This window comes from Falco punctatus (assembly GCF_963210335.1).
Source record: "Falco punctatus genome assembly, chromosome: 6".
Taxonomy (NCBI): Eukaryota; Metazoa; Chordata; class Aves; order Falconiformes; family Falconidae; genus Falco; species Falco punctatus.
Genome location: NC_137585.1, coordinates 4,032,142 through 4,045,273, shown reverse-complemented (window position 1 = coordinate 4,045,273; position 13,132 = coordinate 4,032,142). Strand labels below are relative to the sequence as shown.

At 48.8% G+C, this 13,132-nt stretch overlaps 1 protein-coding gene across 4 annotated transcripts in view; it reads left to right on the top strand.

The window, feature by feature from the left end:
- Positions 1-12,838, top strand: part of LOC308065908 (galactosylgalactosylxylosylprotein 3-beta-glucuronosyltransferase 1-like) — a 42,230-nt gene extending 29,392 nt beyond the window's left edge. For 2 of the 4 annotated variants that reach the window (XM_080392552.1, XM_080392553.1), the window contains 5 exons: positions 5,901-6,049; positions 6,383-6,921; positions 8,162-8,458; positions 8,962-9,069; positions 12,705-12,838. In XM_080392552.1, the coding sequence (XP_080248678.1) occupies positions 5,938-6,049; positions 6,383-6,921; positions 8,162-8,458; positions 8,962-9,048 (1,035 nt within the window). In that variant the 5' untranslated portion in view covers positions 5,901-5,937 and the 3' untranslated portion in view covers positions 9,049-9,069; positions 12,705-12,838. The remainder of the gene's footprint in view (positions 1-5,900; positions 6,050-6,382; positions 6,922-8,161; positions 8,459-8,961; positions 9,070-12,704) is intronic. The other 2 variants (XM_080392555.1, XM_080392554.1) reach the window with 2 other exon arrangements.
- The last annotated feature ends 294 nt before the right edge of the window (positions 12,839-13,132 follow it).

Sequence of the window (13,132 nt, the reverse complement as noted above, 5' to 3'; positions counted from 1 at the left end):
CAGCAGCTTCCTGTGGATCTCAGCAAAGCAGAGACGGAGCCGTTGCTGATCACCACAAATACCGGCACCGCCATGAATTATGCATTCCTTGTTTAAAGAGAGGTCGCTCTCATCAATAATTGAAAGCTCCCTGCTCTGCCTTCAACATCGCATCTCCCACACCGGGAGTTAGGGAACTCATGAAATCTGCATGGACTTCCTCAAGGTGGCTGTGGGGAGAGGCAGCACAACGCAGGCAAAACAAACCCAAAACCCTGCTGACAGTTTCAGTGGGTGAAATTGAGTCATCTGCACCTGCCAGCAGCTCTGCTCCAGTTCTGCCCCTCCTGCCCCTCTCCCCTCCCCGCACATCTCTCCTCCCAGGGTACACACAGAACAGTAGCTTTGCAGACATGGTACAAACCAAGATTACGGGGTGTTTCTGGAAGCTTTTGGCTCCATTAGCTGAGACTAGTTTGTTTTGGGTGATTGCCTAGAAAATCTCTACACTGGATGGCAGGGTGTTCCCGGGGGACAGTTTGAACTGTGAAATTTGTCCCTCTGGGAAGATAATGATCTTTAGAATCTGCATCTCAGGCTACAGACAGACAGCCCTGGGGCTGGGGTCGGTCCAGTGCTCAGGGTCTTCTAAGCCCAGCTCAGACAGGCTGGCTGCCCTGAACCAGAGGCTGCAAAAGCACCTTTCTTGCAGAGCAAACTTTTTGAAAGGTATGGCTCTCATGCGGATCAGGCAGGTGGAGGGCAGAACTGAAACCTCAGAGCAGAACTACCAAAGGCCGTACGATCCTCACCATTTCTGAGTTATCAAAGAGGATGTAAAAAGAGCAGCTTTTTGGCAGGGTTCTGGGAGAATCGCAGGAACCTGAACTCCCATGTCAGCTTTACAATTCCCGGTTAGCGGGGCCTCTCCCTGACTTCCACCTTTCTCTACCATTCACCCAACACGTCCTTCCAAACTACTCTGCAACTCAGGGAAAAAGTCACATATGTGAACTCTTAAAGTTGTATCTGAACAGTGAAGCTGCCTGGGTTGTTCTCCAGCCTGGGAATCCTTATCCCTCTCCCAACATCTGAGCTGCCCTGCCTGTAACAAATTGTACCCTGTTGGTAATTAGTCAACAGCAGTTGAAGAGATCAGTCACATGCGATGCTCTGAACCTCAGCCAGATCTTGCTTCTCTTCAGCACCAATCTGGGGCATCCAGGCTGGGACTGGGCTTTTCTCCCCTGCACGTGCTTCTTTCATTCTCTTCTCCTGAATCCTTTCAGCTTAATGCCCCCTGCATCAGCACATGAGCTTAAAAAGAGACTGGTTGGTGTTGTGTCCTGGGAATTGAGAAGGCTGTCAAAGCAGTGTGAAGCGAGAGTAGTACGAGAAACATTTTGTCCCTATCATACTCAGCTTTGTACTCTGTGAATGTGTGTTTGTTTATTTTTTAATGGAGAACGGAAGATTGATGGATGAAATTAAGAAGAGGGATGTGTAATTGGAAAACAGCTCAAGAAGGCTACAGGCAGCATATTGAAGGCATCCATCAAACATCCAGCTAATGTTGTTAAGGGTGTGTGTAACACAAACAAGGGCTGCAGGAGACACTAGGGGGAAAAAAAGAAAAGAAAACGGAAGGGAAGAGAAAGGGGAATAGGCAGGACAGGGGAAACAGCAAGGGAGGAAAAGAGCCAGCAAGAGAGTGCAATCAATAATATTTGTATTGCAAACGCATCCAAAGGCTCCTGTTGGGATCAGTGCGGGACCGTACAAGCACATTAAGAGACAGTCCCTGCCCTCTACAGTTTAAACCCAGGAATTACGGGATGATCGCTGGAGGTGGGCCTAGATCACCACAAAATTTTCTTCGGATCTTGAATCTCATTTAATAGGACCTGCTCTGAATGGGTTTAAAGGCAGAGGGGAGGTAGCTGGTTGTGCCAAGAATACACACAGCAATGCCTGCCAGCCAGGCACGCAATTCATCTGAGCCACTTAGGAGACTTGGGTTTTAATTATAAAAAGTAGGTAAAAATACGTGCTGTAAACCTCTGCAAGCCCCACTGGGGCCATCAGCAGGCTACCCAGAGGCATTGATGTGTGACTGGGTTTTGATGCTGTGTTTACAAAAGGATGGGCTGATGCTTTAATGGACCACTTAGTGGGAAATATTCCATGTGGGATGGACATGAAGAAAATGCAAAGGGTCTTTGTGTGGGGAAGGAAGGAGAAAAGACAAAGGCTAAAATTATTAGTAGGCCAGGGGATTCCTCTAGTCCTGGAAACAGGGGGAAAGAGACACTCTCAGCGACTGAGAAAAAGCAGGTGAAAGATGTAAAGGAACCAAAAAGAGCACAAGCATGATGGATGCAGGGGATGGCAGTGGGAGAGAGAATGTAATGTTTTAACGAGAAAATAAAATATTCCAAGACAGATTGTCTGAAAATGGGGTTAAAGTCAGCTCCTCTGTGAGGTTCGCAAGCAACCTGGTGCTTTGTGTGGGGTTTAACTTGTTCAGCATTGCATGCTTTGGAAAAGCAATAGAGAGAAGATGCATGTAGAAATAAATGAGCCAGGAGCACCAGGGGACTTGCACACACAGACAGCATCTCCACTTGTTTGCAGTGTCTGGGAAGCATGAACAGGGCTGGCTGTGAGGAGGAGAAAGAACTAGAAAGGGAATTTGTTAAAGCTCTTCTAACTCTGATCCACTCTCCTCTCTGCTCTCTTGGTAACACAGCTGCCACCACCACCTCCTCCTCTCCTCACTCCAGAAGCGACCTGAGTTTGCAGCAGTGGCAGGCCTGCTGCATAGAAACTGTGCCTGTATTATCAAGGCATTTTATCAAAGGGAAAAAACCCTGGCTGCCTAACTTTAGTGCAGGGACATTTGTAATTGTAAGCATACTAGAGGAAGCAAAGAGCTACAATGACCCCAAGCCAGGGCCCAGGGTGGACCTAGGTGTCTGCTGCCGTTACGAGGCAGTGCAGAACCCTCCTTGTATTTCTTTGGTGGCTTTGTCTGTTCTCATGGCCCTGAGTGATGGGAAGCTTTGCTCTGTACTGGTACACTGGTAAGGGAAGGGATTTCCTGGAAGGAAGGCAACCCCTGGTGTGGGTAACACCACCCCCACCCCCCGCATCCAGCCTAGATCTCTACCTTACCAAACACGTACACCTTTGGCACTAAAGCTTGAAGGAGACATTTGTACTTGCCCTGGACCCAGCTGCCAGAAAGCAATGGAGTTATGCGAGCCAGCATGTTTGCTGCACAAGGCTGCTGCTGGCATCACCAAAGCACTCCTATGTGCCCCTGGCCACACAGGTTCCTTGGCCCACTTCTTCATCAGTTTTCCATCACTTGACAGTAGAGGAATGGGCACCAAGGTGTTTCCTGAGTGAGGAGTAAGAAGCATTAGAGATTATCACCACAAACAGTTGGTTTGGGTAACAGTGAAGACAGGTTTCCTTGAGGGTTTGTTCCAACGTTGTACCGTTGGTGTCTGACAAGGAACAAGCTCATGTTACAGCAATTTCCTTGAGAGGGCTAGTGAATATCTACTTGCCCACCAGAAGACTTGCTGAGACATGCTAGTCTTCTGTCAGATTTGGCTGAAATGGGTTTGATGGTTACTGGGAGTTGGGCACTGATGAGCCCTGCAATTGCATAATCCTTTGGTTTTTAGGATACCAATGTAAAATGTCAGGGAAAAAAACAAAGACAGGCCCTAAGAAGGTCCCAGAGGATTAATTTAGAATAGCATCCCCTGACATCTTCCAGGTGCGCCATGTGGCTGCTGTCACTGCAAAGCAGAGCCCTGTTGGACCAGTCTCACACGGTTCTCTGAGGCTGAAGCAAGGCAACCCTTCCCCTTCGGACAGATGAGGAGCTGCTGAGCCCCGATCCCAGCAAGGAGTTTCCTTTGCACAAAATGTGCCCACATCCCTTTGAGGACCCTGGTTTTAGATGCCTGGCCTTCTGTACACGTAGGAAACCCCTGTCAGAGCAGGAATTTAGAGCCAACTGGTTTGAACCTCCTTTCCATCCTTTGTACCAGTGTGATGCTGTCGCTGTCTTCCCTCAAACTGCCTTCAGCCTAGGAGAGCAAGAGGGCTCGGTGGGGCTGTGCTGTTCAGCAGCTCTCCAGTTCCCAGGGCATGTGACTGTAGTTTCCCAACAGAAATCTCTCTGCAGGAGGCTAATGAAAGTTTTATGCTCCCTTTGCCTCCTAGTGAGCATCACTGTGGTAGTGAGGAAGTCCACCAGGAGAAGTATTTGGCATCAGAAAGGTAATCCCAGAAGAAACAGATTACAGACGTTACCAGGAAAGAGAGGGGAAGGAGAGAGGGGGGAATAAAACCCGACTATCAAACGTCAGGCAGCCTGCTTGGAGTGATAGCAGAAAGGCCTCAGGTGGTAACAAGTCACTCTGCTCTGCATCCTTCTATGTTTTCCACAGGCTGCTGTTGTGCAGCAGCAGAAGCGGATCCCTCTTTCTGGAGCACTGCTTTTGTTGCTGGTGTGTAATAACAGCACTGGGAGATTTTATACCCTGAGAGGGACTAAAGCAGAAGCTAGAAGAAAATGTTCCTGACCGTATGGCCAGAGCCTACAGAAGGCAGCACATGCACTAGGCAAGCCCATCTGATGTTGGATTTCCAGAAGTCATCTCTGGGTTCTCATGCGTCTACGATTTACTGTACACAAGGGTCTTTCAGACAGGTGAGCCAGGGCTGGGATCTCATCCCGCTATGGCTTTACACAGGGCTGAGTTATGTCCCTGAACAAGTAAGTGGTCTGCAGTAGACATCCTAATACTTCAGTCTGTACTTTCCAAATGGATCATTAATGTTGGATATTTTGTTGAAGGCATGGCTACCTTGAGAAGCCAAGGATCTGACCTCCAGGCAGGCGGACCGCTAACTAATCATATTAACTAGTGGGAGCTGAAGGTGCTCAACAATTGCGAAAAATCAAGCACAGGATTAGGATCACTGTATCTTGGACCATCTGTAAATAAGCCACCCCCTGTAGCTGACTGTTCCTGATACTTCTGTCCTTTATTTCTCTTTATTTTCTTTTAGTTCCTCTCATCTTACAGAAAGAGTTTCGAAAACAAATATTGCGATTCCTCAGATCTCACGACTATGTACATTACAGAAATGCTAAGAAAGGCATTAAAGTATTCTGAAGTCTGTGATTTAAACTAATACTGCAAGCCAGGAGTAGAAAGGGACATAGAATAATTACATTTTCAGCAGGCATCACCAGCACTGTGGAATGACCGAGGCAGGGATTTTGTGGAAAACTCAGTAGGTGATAGTGTACATCCCTGATTGCCTCAATGTATATGCATAAGGAGAATGAATTAAAACTGCAGGAGTCAATGAGATGCTTGCTGTCTTGAAGATACCTGACATTTTCTGGTTTGTCCACTTGCATATGCAGGAACACAAATCTTGCACACAGTTTTAAAAAATTCGACAAAGGAAGCAAATTAAGTGGTCATCACAAAGCTCGGGATTGAATACCAGCTCCAGAGAGGGGGCAAGTAACAGTCCTCTCTGGCTTCAGAATCAGCAACATGATCAACCCTAAGTCAAGGACAGTGGGTTCATCACGGGGCAGCAGGAGGTTCTTTATAGCAACATAAATAGATAAAAACTTCTGTTCAATAGCACAGGAATTGGCCAGGGCAGCTGGATAATGGTTCAGGCCTGCCACATTAATGGGGCTCCTTGTAAACTTATACTTAGACAAATGCTCCGCTGGATCGGGGCCCAACATTTATCGTGCCTTCCCTCCAAGCAAGTCAAACACAATCCATTAATTTGGCCTCTAGACTTACTGCCCTAATGTTTGCGGTGACTGATATTTCAGGGCCCTTACACTTTTTTTTCTGCTCTGAAAGTTAGAGAGATGCCTGGGCATTGGAAGCTCTCTGCAGCATGCTGAGGAGACGTAACCTTCTTACCACGCTCCTGATTGCCTTGCCATGGGCTCTTCTCCTAACCTTGTGGCACCAGTACCCAACCACCCACTACCTCAGCCTGCTGAGAAGTAAGTGCAAGAGTTCTGCTGTCAGTGTGCTGGTGGTTGTGATGATTGCTGGTGCGAACCCTCTACAGGAGATGCTCTCTTGAGGGATGGGTTAAACAAAGACAAACTTGCCTGCAGGCCCCCTCAGGGTTTGCCTATAGCAGGCACACAAACTGTTTTTAAGAGTGCGTTAAACATGCACCTTAGGCTGGCTTTGGGGAGAGGATGCTGATGTGCTGAGCACTGGCTCCAAGCAGATGTGTCCCCAGCACTCCCTGGAGAGGAGGCAGCCCAGCAGCAATTAGTTCTCTAACATCTTTCTTCTTCTTCCTTCCTTCCTTCCTTCTGCCCCAGAAGAAACAGATGAGAACGTGACCTCTAAAGCTCTCCTCAATGGTACATCTGCACTGAGAGAAGAAGGCCTCCCGTCATGCATTCGGCAGCAGCAAAGCATAAGGGCAACGCCTAAAGTCATCCAGAATTATGTGTACTCCAGGCCTCCACCATGGTCAGACACCCTGCCAACCATCTTCGTTATCACCCCTACCTACACCCGGCCAGTGCAAAAAGCTGAGCTGACCCGTCTGGCCAACACCTTCCTACACGTACAGAACCTCCACTGGGTGGTGGTGGAGGACTCGCCCCGGAGGACCAACCTGGTATCCAACCTGCTGGAGAAGGCAGGGCTCAACTTCACCCACCTCAATGTGGAAACACCCAAGAGTCTGAAGCTGGGGCTGTCCTGGATCCCATCCCACACCCCAAGGGGGACACTACAGAGGAACCTGGGGCTGCACTGGCTGAGGGACAGCTTCAGCAACACAGCGCCTCCAGAAGGGGTAGTGTATTTTGCTGATGATGATAACACCTACAGCCTGGAGCTCTTTGAAGAGGTAAGAACTGTAAAATTACTTGGGACAGAAAAGCAGCACACAGCTACAAAGCCTCTTAAGGCCAGGCGCACTTGCAAAGACCTTTAAGAAAGGGCTACCATCGGACTCAGCATCAGCCGGGAGGCAAGGGCTCTGGCATGCTGCCTAGAGCCTTCCTCACCTGCAAACCTATAGTTATGCAAACCCAGCAGCCGTGCTGCCAAGGGCTGAAAGAGCAAAGAGCACATCTGCCATGGTATAGGCTGCAGATGTGGCTCACACAGCACTGCACTAGCCAGAGCCCCTTTTGCCAGGGACCAGAGGATATATACTCCAGAATTTATACCTCTCCTCAGGGAGCACTGACCTGATTTAAATAAGCATCAAAGACAAACTCCTGGCAAAGCACAAATCTGCACTGTTGAAGGGGTGCGATGGGTAGGAGATGTTAGAAATGTTGACTGACTTTTTAATCCACCTGTTCTCCCTGGCTGCCCTTCTGTACTGTGAGTTCCAGCCACCACAACAGGGCTGTGCCCCTGGAATCACAGAACCTTGCCCAGACTTCTGCTGGAAACCTGGCTTGCAAAAATCCAGTAAAGTCCCTCGTTGCCAATTTAAGCCAAACTGTACTATGCCACTTGAAATACAGAGTTATGCATCAGAATACGTTTCCAGTTTTCAGAATTTTTGAAATCTCTGTTACGCTCATCTTTTCTTACTTCTTTCCTGATCCTTTCTGATCATTTCAGTAAACCCCCACTCTTTTAGGTAGTAGCCATGGATGGAAGAACAAGGGTGGAGGGAATTCGCAATAAATGAGGACAAAGAAGCATCAGTCAGGGAGGGAGATTACTTGCATGAGGGTGAAGCTGGTGTGAGTGGAGTTGATAATACAGAGCTAGAGGCTTGGTAGAAGTTGTGTTTGGCATTTACCAAAATGATAACATTTTAAAAAGATGATAGAAGTTCAGATGAGAGCAGAAAACCAAAGGTTTTCCTTCTTCTGAGGGACTGAACGCGAGCACAGAAAAGCAGTGAGTTTGGTGGTCAGAGAAGTCCGTGCTGTAACAGCCTCGTGTCTCTGCAAGCTGTAGCTTCAGGCAGTAGCACAGGCGAACAGGAGCTTGTGCTGCCTGGAGCTGTGTGATTGTGTGGGAGCTCAGCGGGGGAGGACAGGTGCAGAAGATGGTACACGAATGGGTTGGGACAGACAATGCGGGGCTGAATTCTCACAGCACTGTTTCTTTCTGGCACACAGATGCGCTACACGAGGCGGGTGTCCGTCTGGCCGGTGGCTTTCGTTGGGGGGCTGCGGTACGAATCCCCAAAAGTGAGCCCAGCAGGGAAGGTGGTGGGCTGGAAAACCGTCTTTGATCCTAACCGACCCTTTGCTATTGACATGGCTGGATTTGCTATCAGCATCAAGCTGATCCTGGAGAAGCCTCAGGCCAGTTTCAAGCTGGAGGGTGTTAAAGGAGGCTACCAGGAAACTAGTTTGCTGAAGGATCTAGTGACTATGGATGGGCTGGAGCCCAAAGCAGCCAACTGCACGAAGGTGAGTAGGACAAGGGACTTTGAAAGATACATTCTCCTTGCCGTGTCCTGGCTGCTTTTACAGCCTCCTGCCGTGCTCCTCCACCTTCCACTATGCCTGCCCTGTGCTGGCACGTGCCAGTGCCAAATGGTGCTGGGACAGATGGGCAGAGCCTGCCAAATTCTTCACAGATGTGGAGCTCGGGGAGTGCTGAGGAACAGTCAGTGCTATGCACTCTGTGTTAATAAAGAGCCTCAGGCATAAAATTCGTGCCCAGGCTACTTTATTTGAAGAGCAGGGTTGGCAGAAGGTTGAGTCTGGGTTTTTGCTCCAGAACAACCCCTCCTCCTTGACACTGTTTCATGCGCATGTAAAGTCTCTCCCAGGCTCAATCCGGTTGAATCATCGCATGCTTCAAACAGCTGTGAGCCCCAGGTTGCTGAGGATCCCACCCGAGGGATGTGTGCTGCTCTCAGCATTTCCATGGCATCCAGAGCCCCTGAACTCTCCATGATTCCTTCTAGGTGTTGGTCTGGCACACAAGAACTGAGAGGCCCACTCTGGTTAACGAAGGCAAGCGTGGATTTACAGACCCCAGAGTAGAGGTGTAAGCAGAGAGCCAGCTCCAGGGTGTGAGTACTGTTGTCCTTATTGGTTTTGGCAAGGCAAATGATCTGTAGCGGTTTCCTTATTTATGCTATTATTTCCTTAAAGGCTCCATATATAATTGTCCCAGTAACTCCCTTACCATGCCACCCTTTGCATAAGAAGTAGATCCTCATCTTTACCTACTTGTGGTCTGCATTTCATACTCATTCAAGCCTCCCTGCAGTCCACATGGAAGCTTTGCCTGCATACAGACAGAGAGAAAAGTGGCAGAATCCCATGGTTTCACTGACTAATAATGACAAGCCAAATTCCTTGCTCTCCTATTTCTGCCAGGTCCAAACTCCCTTTAGTGTGGGAGTTGTCCTACAGCGTGTGGCAAGACATCACACTCCTGCAGACGAGCTTTTCCCCCAGCAGCCCTACCACCTCTGTAGGTGGCATCCACCTTCAGTTTTCATCCTGCATGAACAGCCGTGGTGGGAGCGCAGCAGGGAAAGGCTGATGGGACACTTACACCACTTCAAAACAGGAACCAGCAAAGCACAACCTATACAGACTTTCAGAGTTTGAGGGGCTTGCTACCAACATTACCACAGCCAGGAATACATCTGTTGTTGAGGAGAAATAATGAAGGCACTAGGAGTGCCTCTGTAGTCCACAGAGCCAGGTTTAGTGGCAGGATGGGGAACTATGGCAACCACCATAGCTGAGGGCAAGAACATATTAGAGGTGATCAGTGATATGTTCTTAGAACATAATGATGATATGTTCTTAGAGACTGATGAAGAACAGGCTTCAGAGGAGCTGTGACCTCCTCTGCCAGCTGCCGTGCCATCTGATCCCAATATTTGCCCTTGGCAGATTCCTAGCCCAAATGTCCCAAAAGAATAAAGGTATCCAGTTTAGGAGTGCCCAGCTCTTCCCGGAATCTGTGGCAGACTACAGGACGCTGAATGATTTACTCCTACTTTGGAAGATATTCCAGGGCTGCTTTCAGTCCTGACCCCAACGTACATCTCATCTCAGCTCTACCAGTGGAAATAAAACTGATAGCTTTTGTATAGGCAGTCATGAGTATTTTAACTTCTGCACTGACCTGCTGTGTGCATTACTAGTAGCTGCATACAGCATTTCCACGTCATCTCATCATCTCTGAATGGCAGCTGTACAAAGAGTGCAAAGCAATCCCAGCGCCTGCACACCCAGCAGCAGACAGGCGGGACAGGAGTCAGCTGCCGAAACCAGGCACGTGGTGCTGCCGCAGGGACCCTGGGGTGGCCTACCTGGCCCTCCTGTGGGGCAGAGACTCTTTACTGCCTCTGCCAGCTTTTCATTAATACATCAGATATCCTCGCAACCCGTAGATGATGCTAGACACCTAGGCTTAGGCAGCAGCCCTTCTTTTAACCTGTGCTTCTGTGAAATCCACTAGCAGTACCAGGCTCGTTTCACATACCCATCCACGCTGGGTTTGCAGTAGCTAAAGCTATGACTGCCTAAACTCAGCTCATAATGACTTAGAATCCAGTTAACTGATCTGGAGGTACCACTTAATTTGTAAAGGATGAGCAGGCTTATAAAACCTCAGACAGATTAGACCTGCCTTGCCTACTTGTCAGAGGAGGGGCTGACTGCACCCCTACAGAGGCAGAGTGTGGATGTGACGTTTTCATAAATGTGCCGTGTATGTATCGGTGCTTTCATCCTCACCCTCTCTCCCTGGCCAAACACTCTGCCATCCTCTATGAGCAATGCCACACACCCACTATGGATTTTCATAGGAATGGTTCCTCATATGTCATTTGTTGTGGGAAAGGGGAGCAATCAGTCTGAGAGATCAAGCCACTGCCACTCATGCACCAGCACCCTTACCTAGCGCCGCCCCCCCCGGTGCATTCAGGCCAGAGTGCTGGCTGGGCCAGCTCTGTAGCTTTTGAAGGAGCTTTCACATGCGTTAACAGCAAATTCGACCACAGTCCCTTCCACACCATGGTCTGCTATGTGGGGCAGCTGCTCTGACCTGAGTGGGCAGGTGACACCACTTCAGGAGACACCTGCAAGGTAAATTGCTTGACCGGGTCCTTACTATCAAGGCCACTGAGCTTCGGAACCCTGACAGACATGATCTAGATAAGCCATCCCTGAGGGAAAAAAAAAAAAAAAAAAAAAAAAAAAAGAGGTAAAATTGCTCCCCTGAGGATATTTTGTTCTTAGACAGAATAGGGAGACTATTTCTGTCTTTCCCTCATGGCAGTTAGTCCTCGTGGAGGATCAGATGAGTCCCAGACCTCCCAGAGGCCTCCTTCCCCTTTCACACCTGCAGATATGAGCCAGGCAGACACTGTCTGGTGCTCTGTTAACCTCTGCTTTGACCGCTTGCATGGCTGCTTGGCACGTGTGCCTAGTTGGTGGGTTGCCACAGACACAGTGTCAAGGGACCTGCTGATTATGTGAAGATCGGGCTCCAACAGGTGCTGAATAAATAGCAGATATTTTGTCCCAACTGGAGTCCACCCTTCTCCACATTCCCACCGCCCAGCTGAGTCTGGGGGGAAAAAAACTCTTTGCGCCAGATCAGGGCAGATCTGCACAGGGGGAGCAATAAAACACATCAGGGTTTTGTTTTTCACAAGAGAAAAAAAAAAGAATAACTCAACATTTAGAAAAAGGAAAGCATTTTTCTTTTCTGCACTAGAAATTCTGCTTTTTTTGGTGCCCTGAGAACCATCAGGCAGGATCTGAGATATGCTGGGATTGCGGATCAGGGCTGAGAGCCTCAGCTACTTCCCCAACCTCTTTATGCAAAGTGGAGAAGCAGGAGGGACAAAAAGGGGGTCTCTGAGCCCATCTTCGGCTGGACAAAGGCTTTCACTGTGGAGATGTGGAAGCTGGTCGAAAGCCTGGCCTCTGAGAAACACTGGGGTCATGTAGAGTATGAAGGGGGATGTGGCGGATGAGGAAAATCCTTGGGATTGTCTGGATTGCAACAGGGGCCACAGAGCAACCGAAAGCTGTGACAGACACGTCCCTGCTGACTGTATTGAAACCCCCTCGAAACACAGGTTTGTCTTCTGAGAGCAGGAGACAGACATTAATTTCTCTTCATATTTTACTTTTTTAAAGCCCTGAAAACTATCACTTTAAGACTGATGTTATAAAACCCTCCCATTCTTATTGCTAACATCTATTTACAGGCAACTGAGAGAAGAGTTTGCTTAGGTTAGCATAGAATTCCTCCTGCCTTCTGATATTTGGAAAGGGGGAAAGAAGTTCATCTGCATTTCAGAGCTTCCAAACAGACTGAACAAGAATCCTCAGACCTCATCCTCCTATTCTTTCTCTACAAAATTATCAGAAAGGTTAAAATAATGATTTTTATGGGGAGGGGGAAAATAATCCTTCAAAACCTTTTTCTAATTTATAAATAAAATCTCCCAGCTAGGACTTTGTAGTGCGGATAGAACAAGCAGCTCTTCAGCCACGTCCCAGCCCAAAGCTGTGCATAGTGTGGTTGAGGAACCTGTTTACTGATGCCTGCCTGGCATCTACCTGAGCCAGGGGACAGCCTTGTTGGAAAAGCGTCTCCTGCCCTGTTGCACTGGATGTCGTATCAACACCTCTATCTCCTTCTTACCCTGTCTTGTGTTTCTTTTGACAGAGGCAGTGGGCAGTGATTGTTCCCAAAGTCTGTCAGCAAGCAGAGCAGCTGTGCACCCTGCCTGTTCTGCCCAGCGCTCTGCTCCACTGCTGGAGGATGATAAACACCCCCAAACGTCACCACGCCGATCAGCTCCCACTGCCCCAGTGGTGGTAACCAGCAGGGACAGAGCTGATGTGGTGCCCTGCAATCCTACAGCTCTTCACCTTTGACTTTGTGCGCTGGCTCCCGTTCCCCACCTGGGAGAGGAGTGCTTCCCTTCCCCTGCAGGCTCTGTGTTTTTAACCATTCGTTAAAATTTATTAGACGCGACCTCCGTTCTCGGCTGTGTCAGCATACAGGCTGAAATCCAGGATGGGTGCGGGTGCCTCTGAAGGTCTCTCCTGGCATACTGTAAAACCTGAGCTTCAGTACAGCAGCTGCGAGCT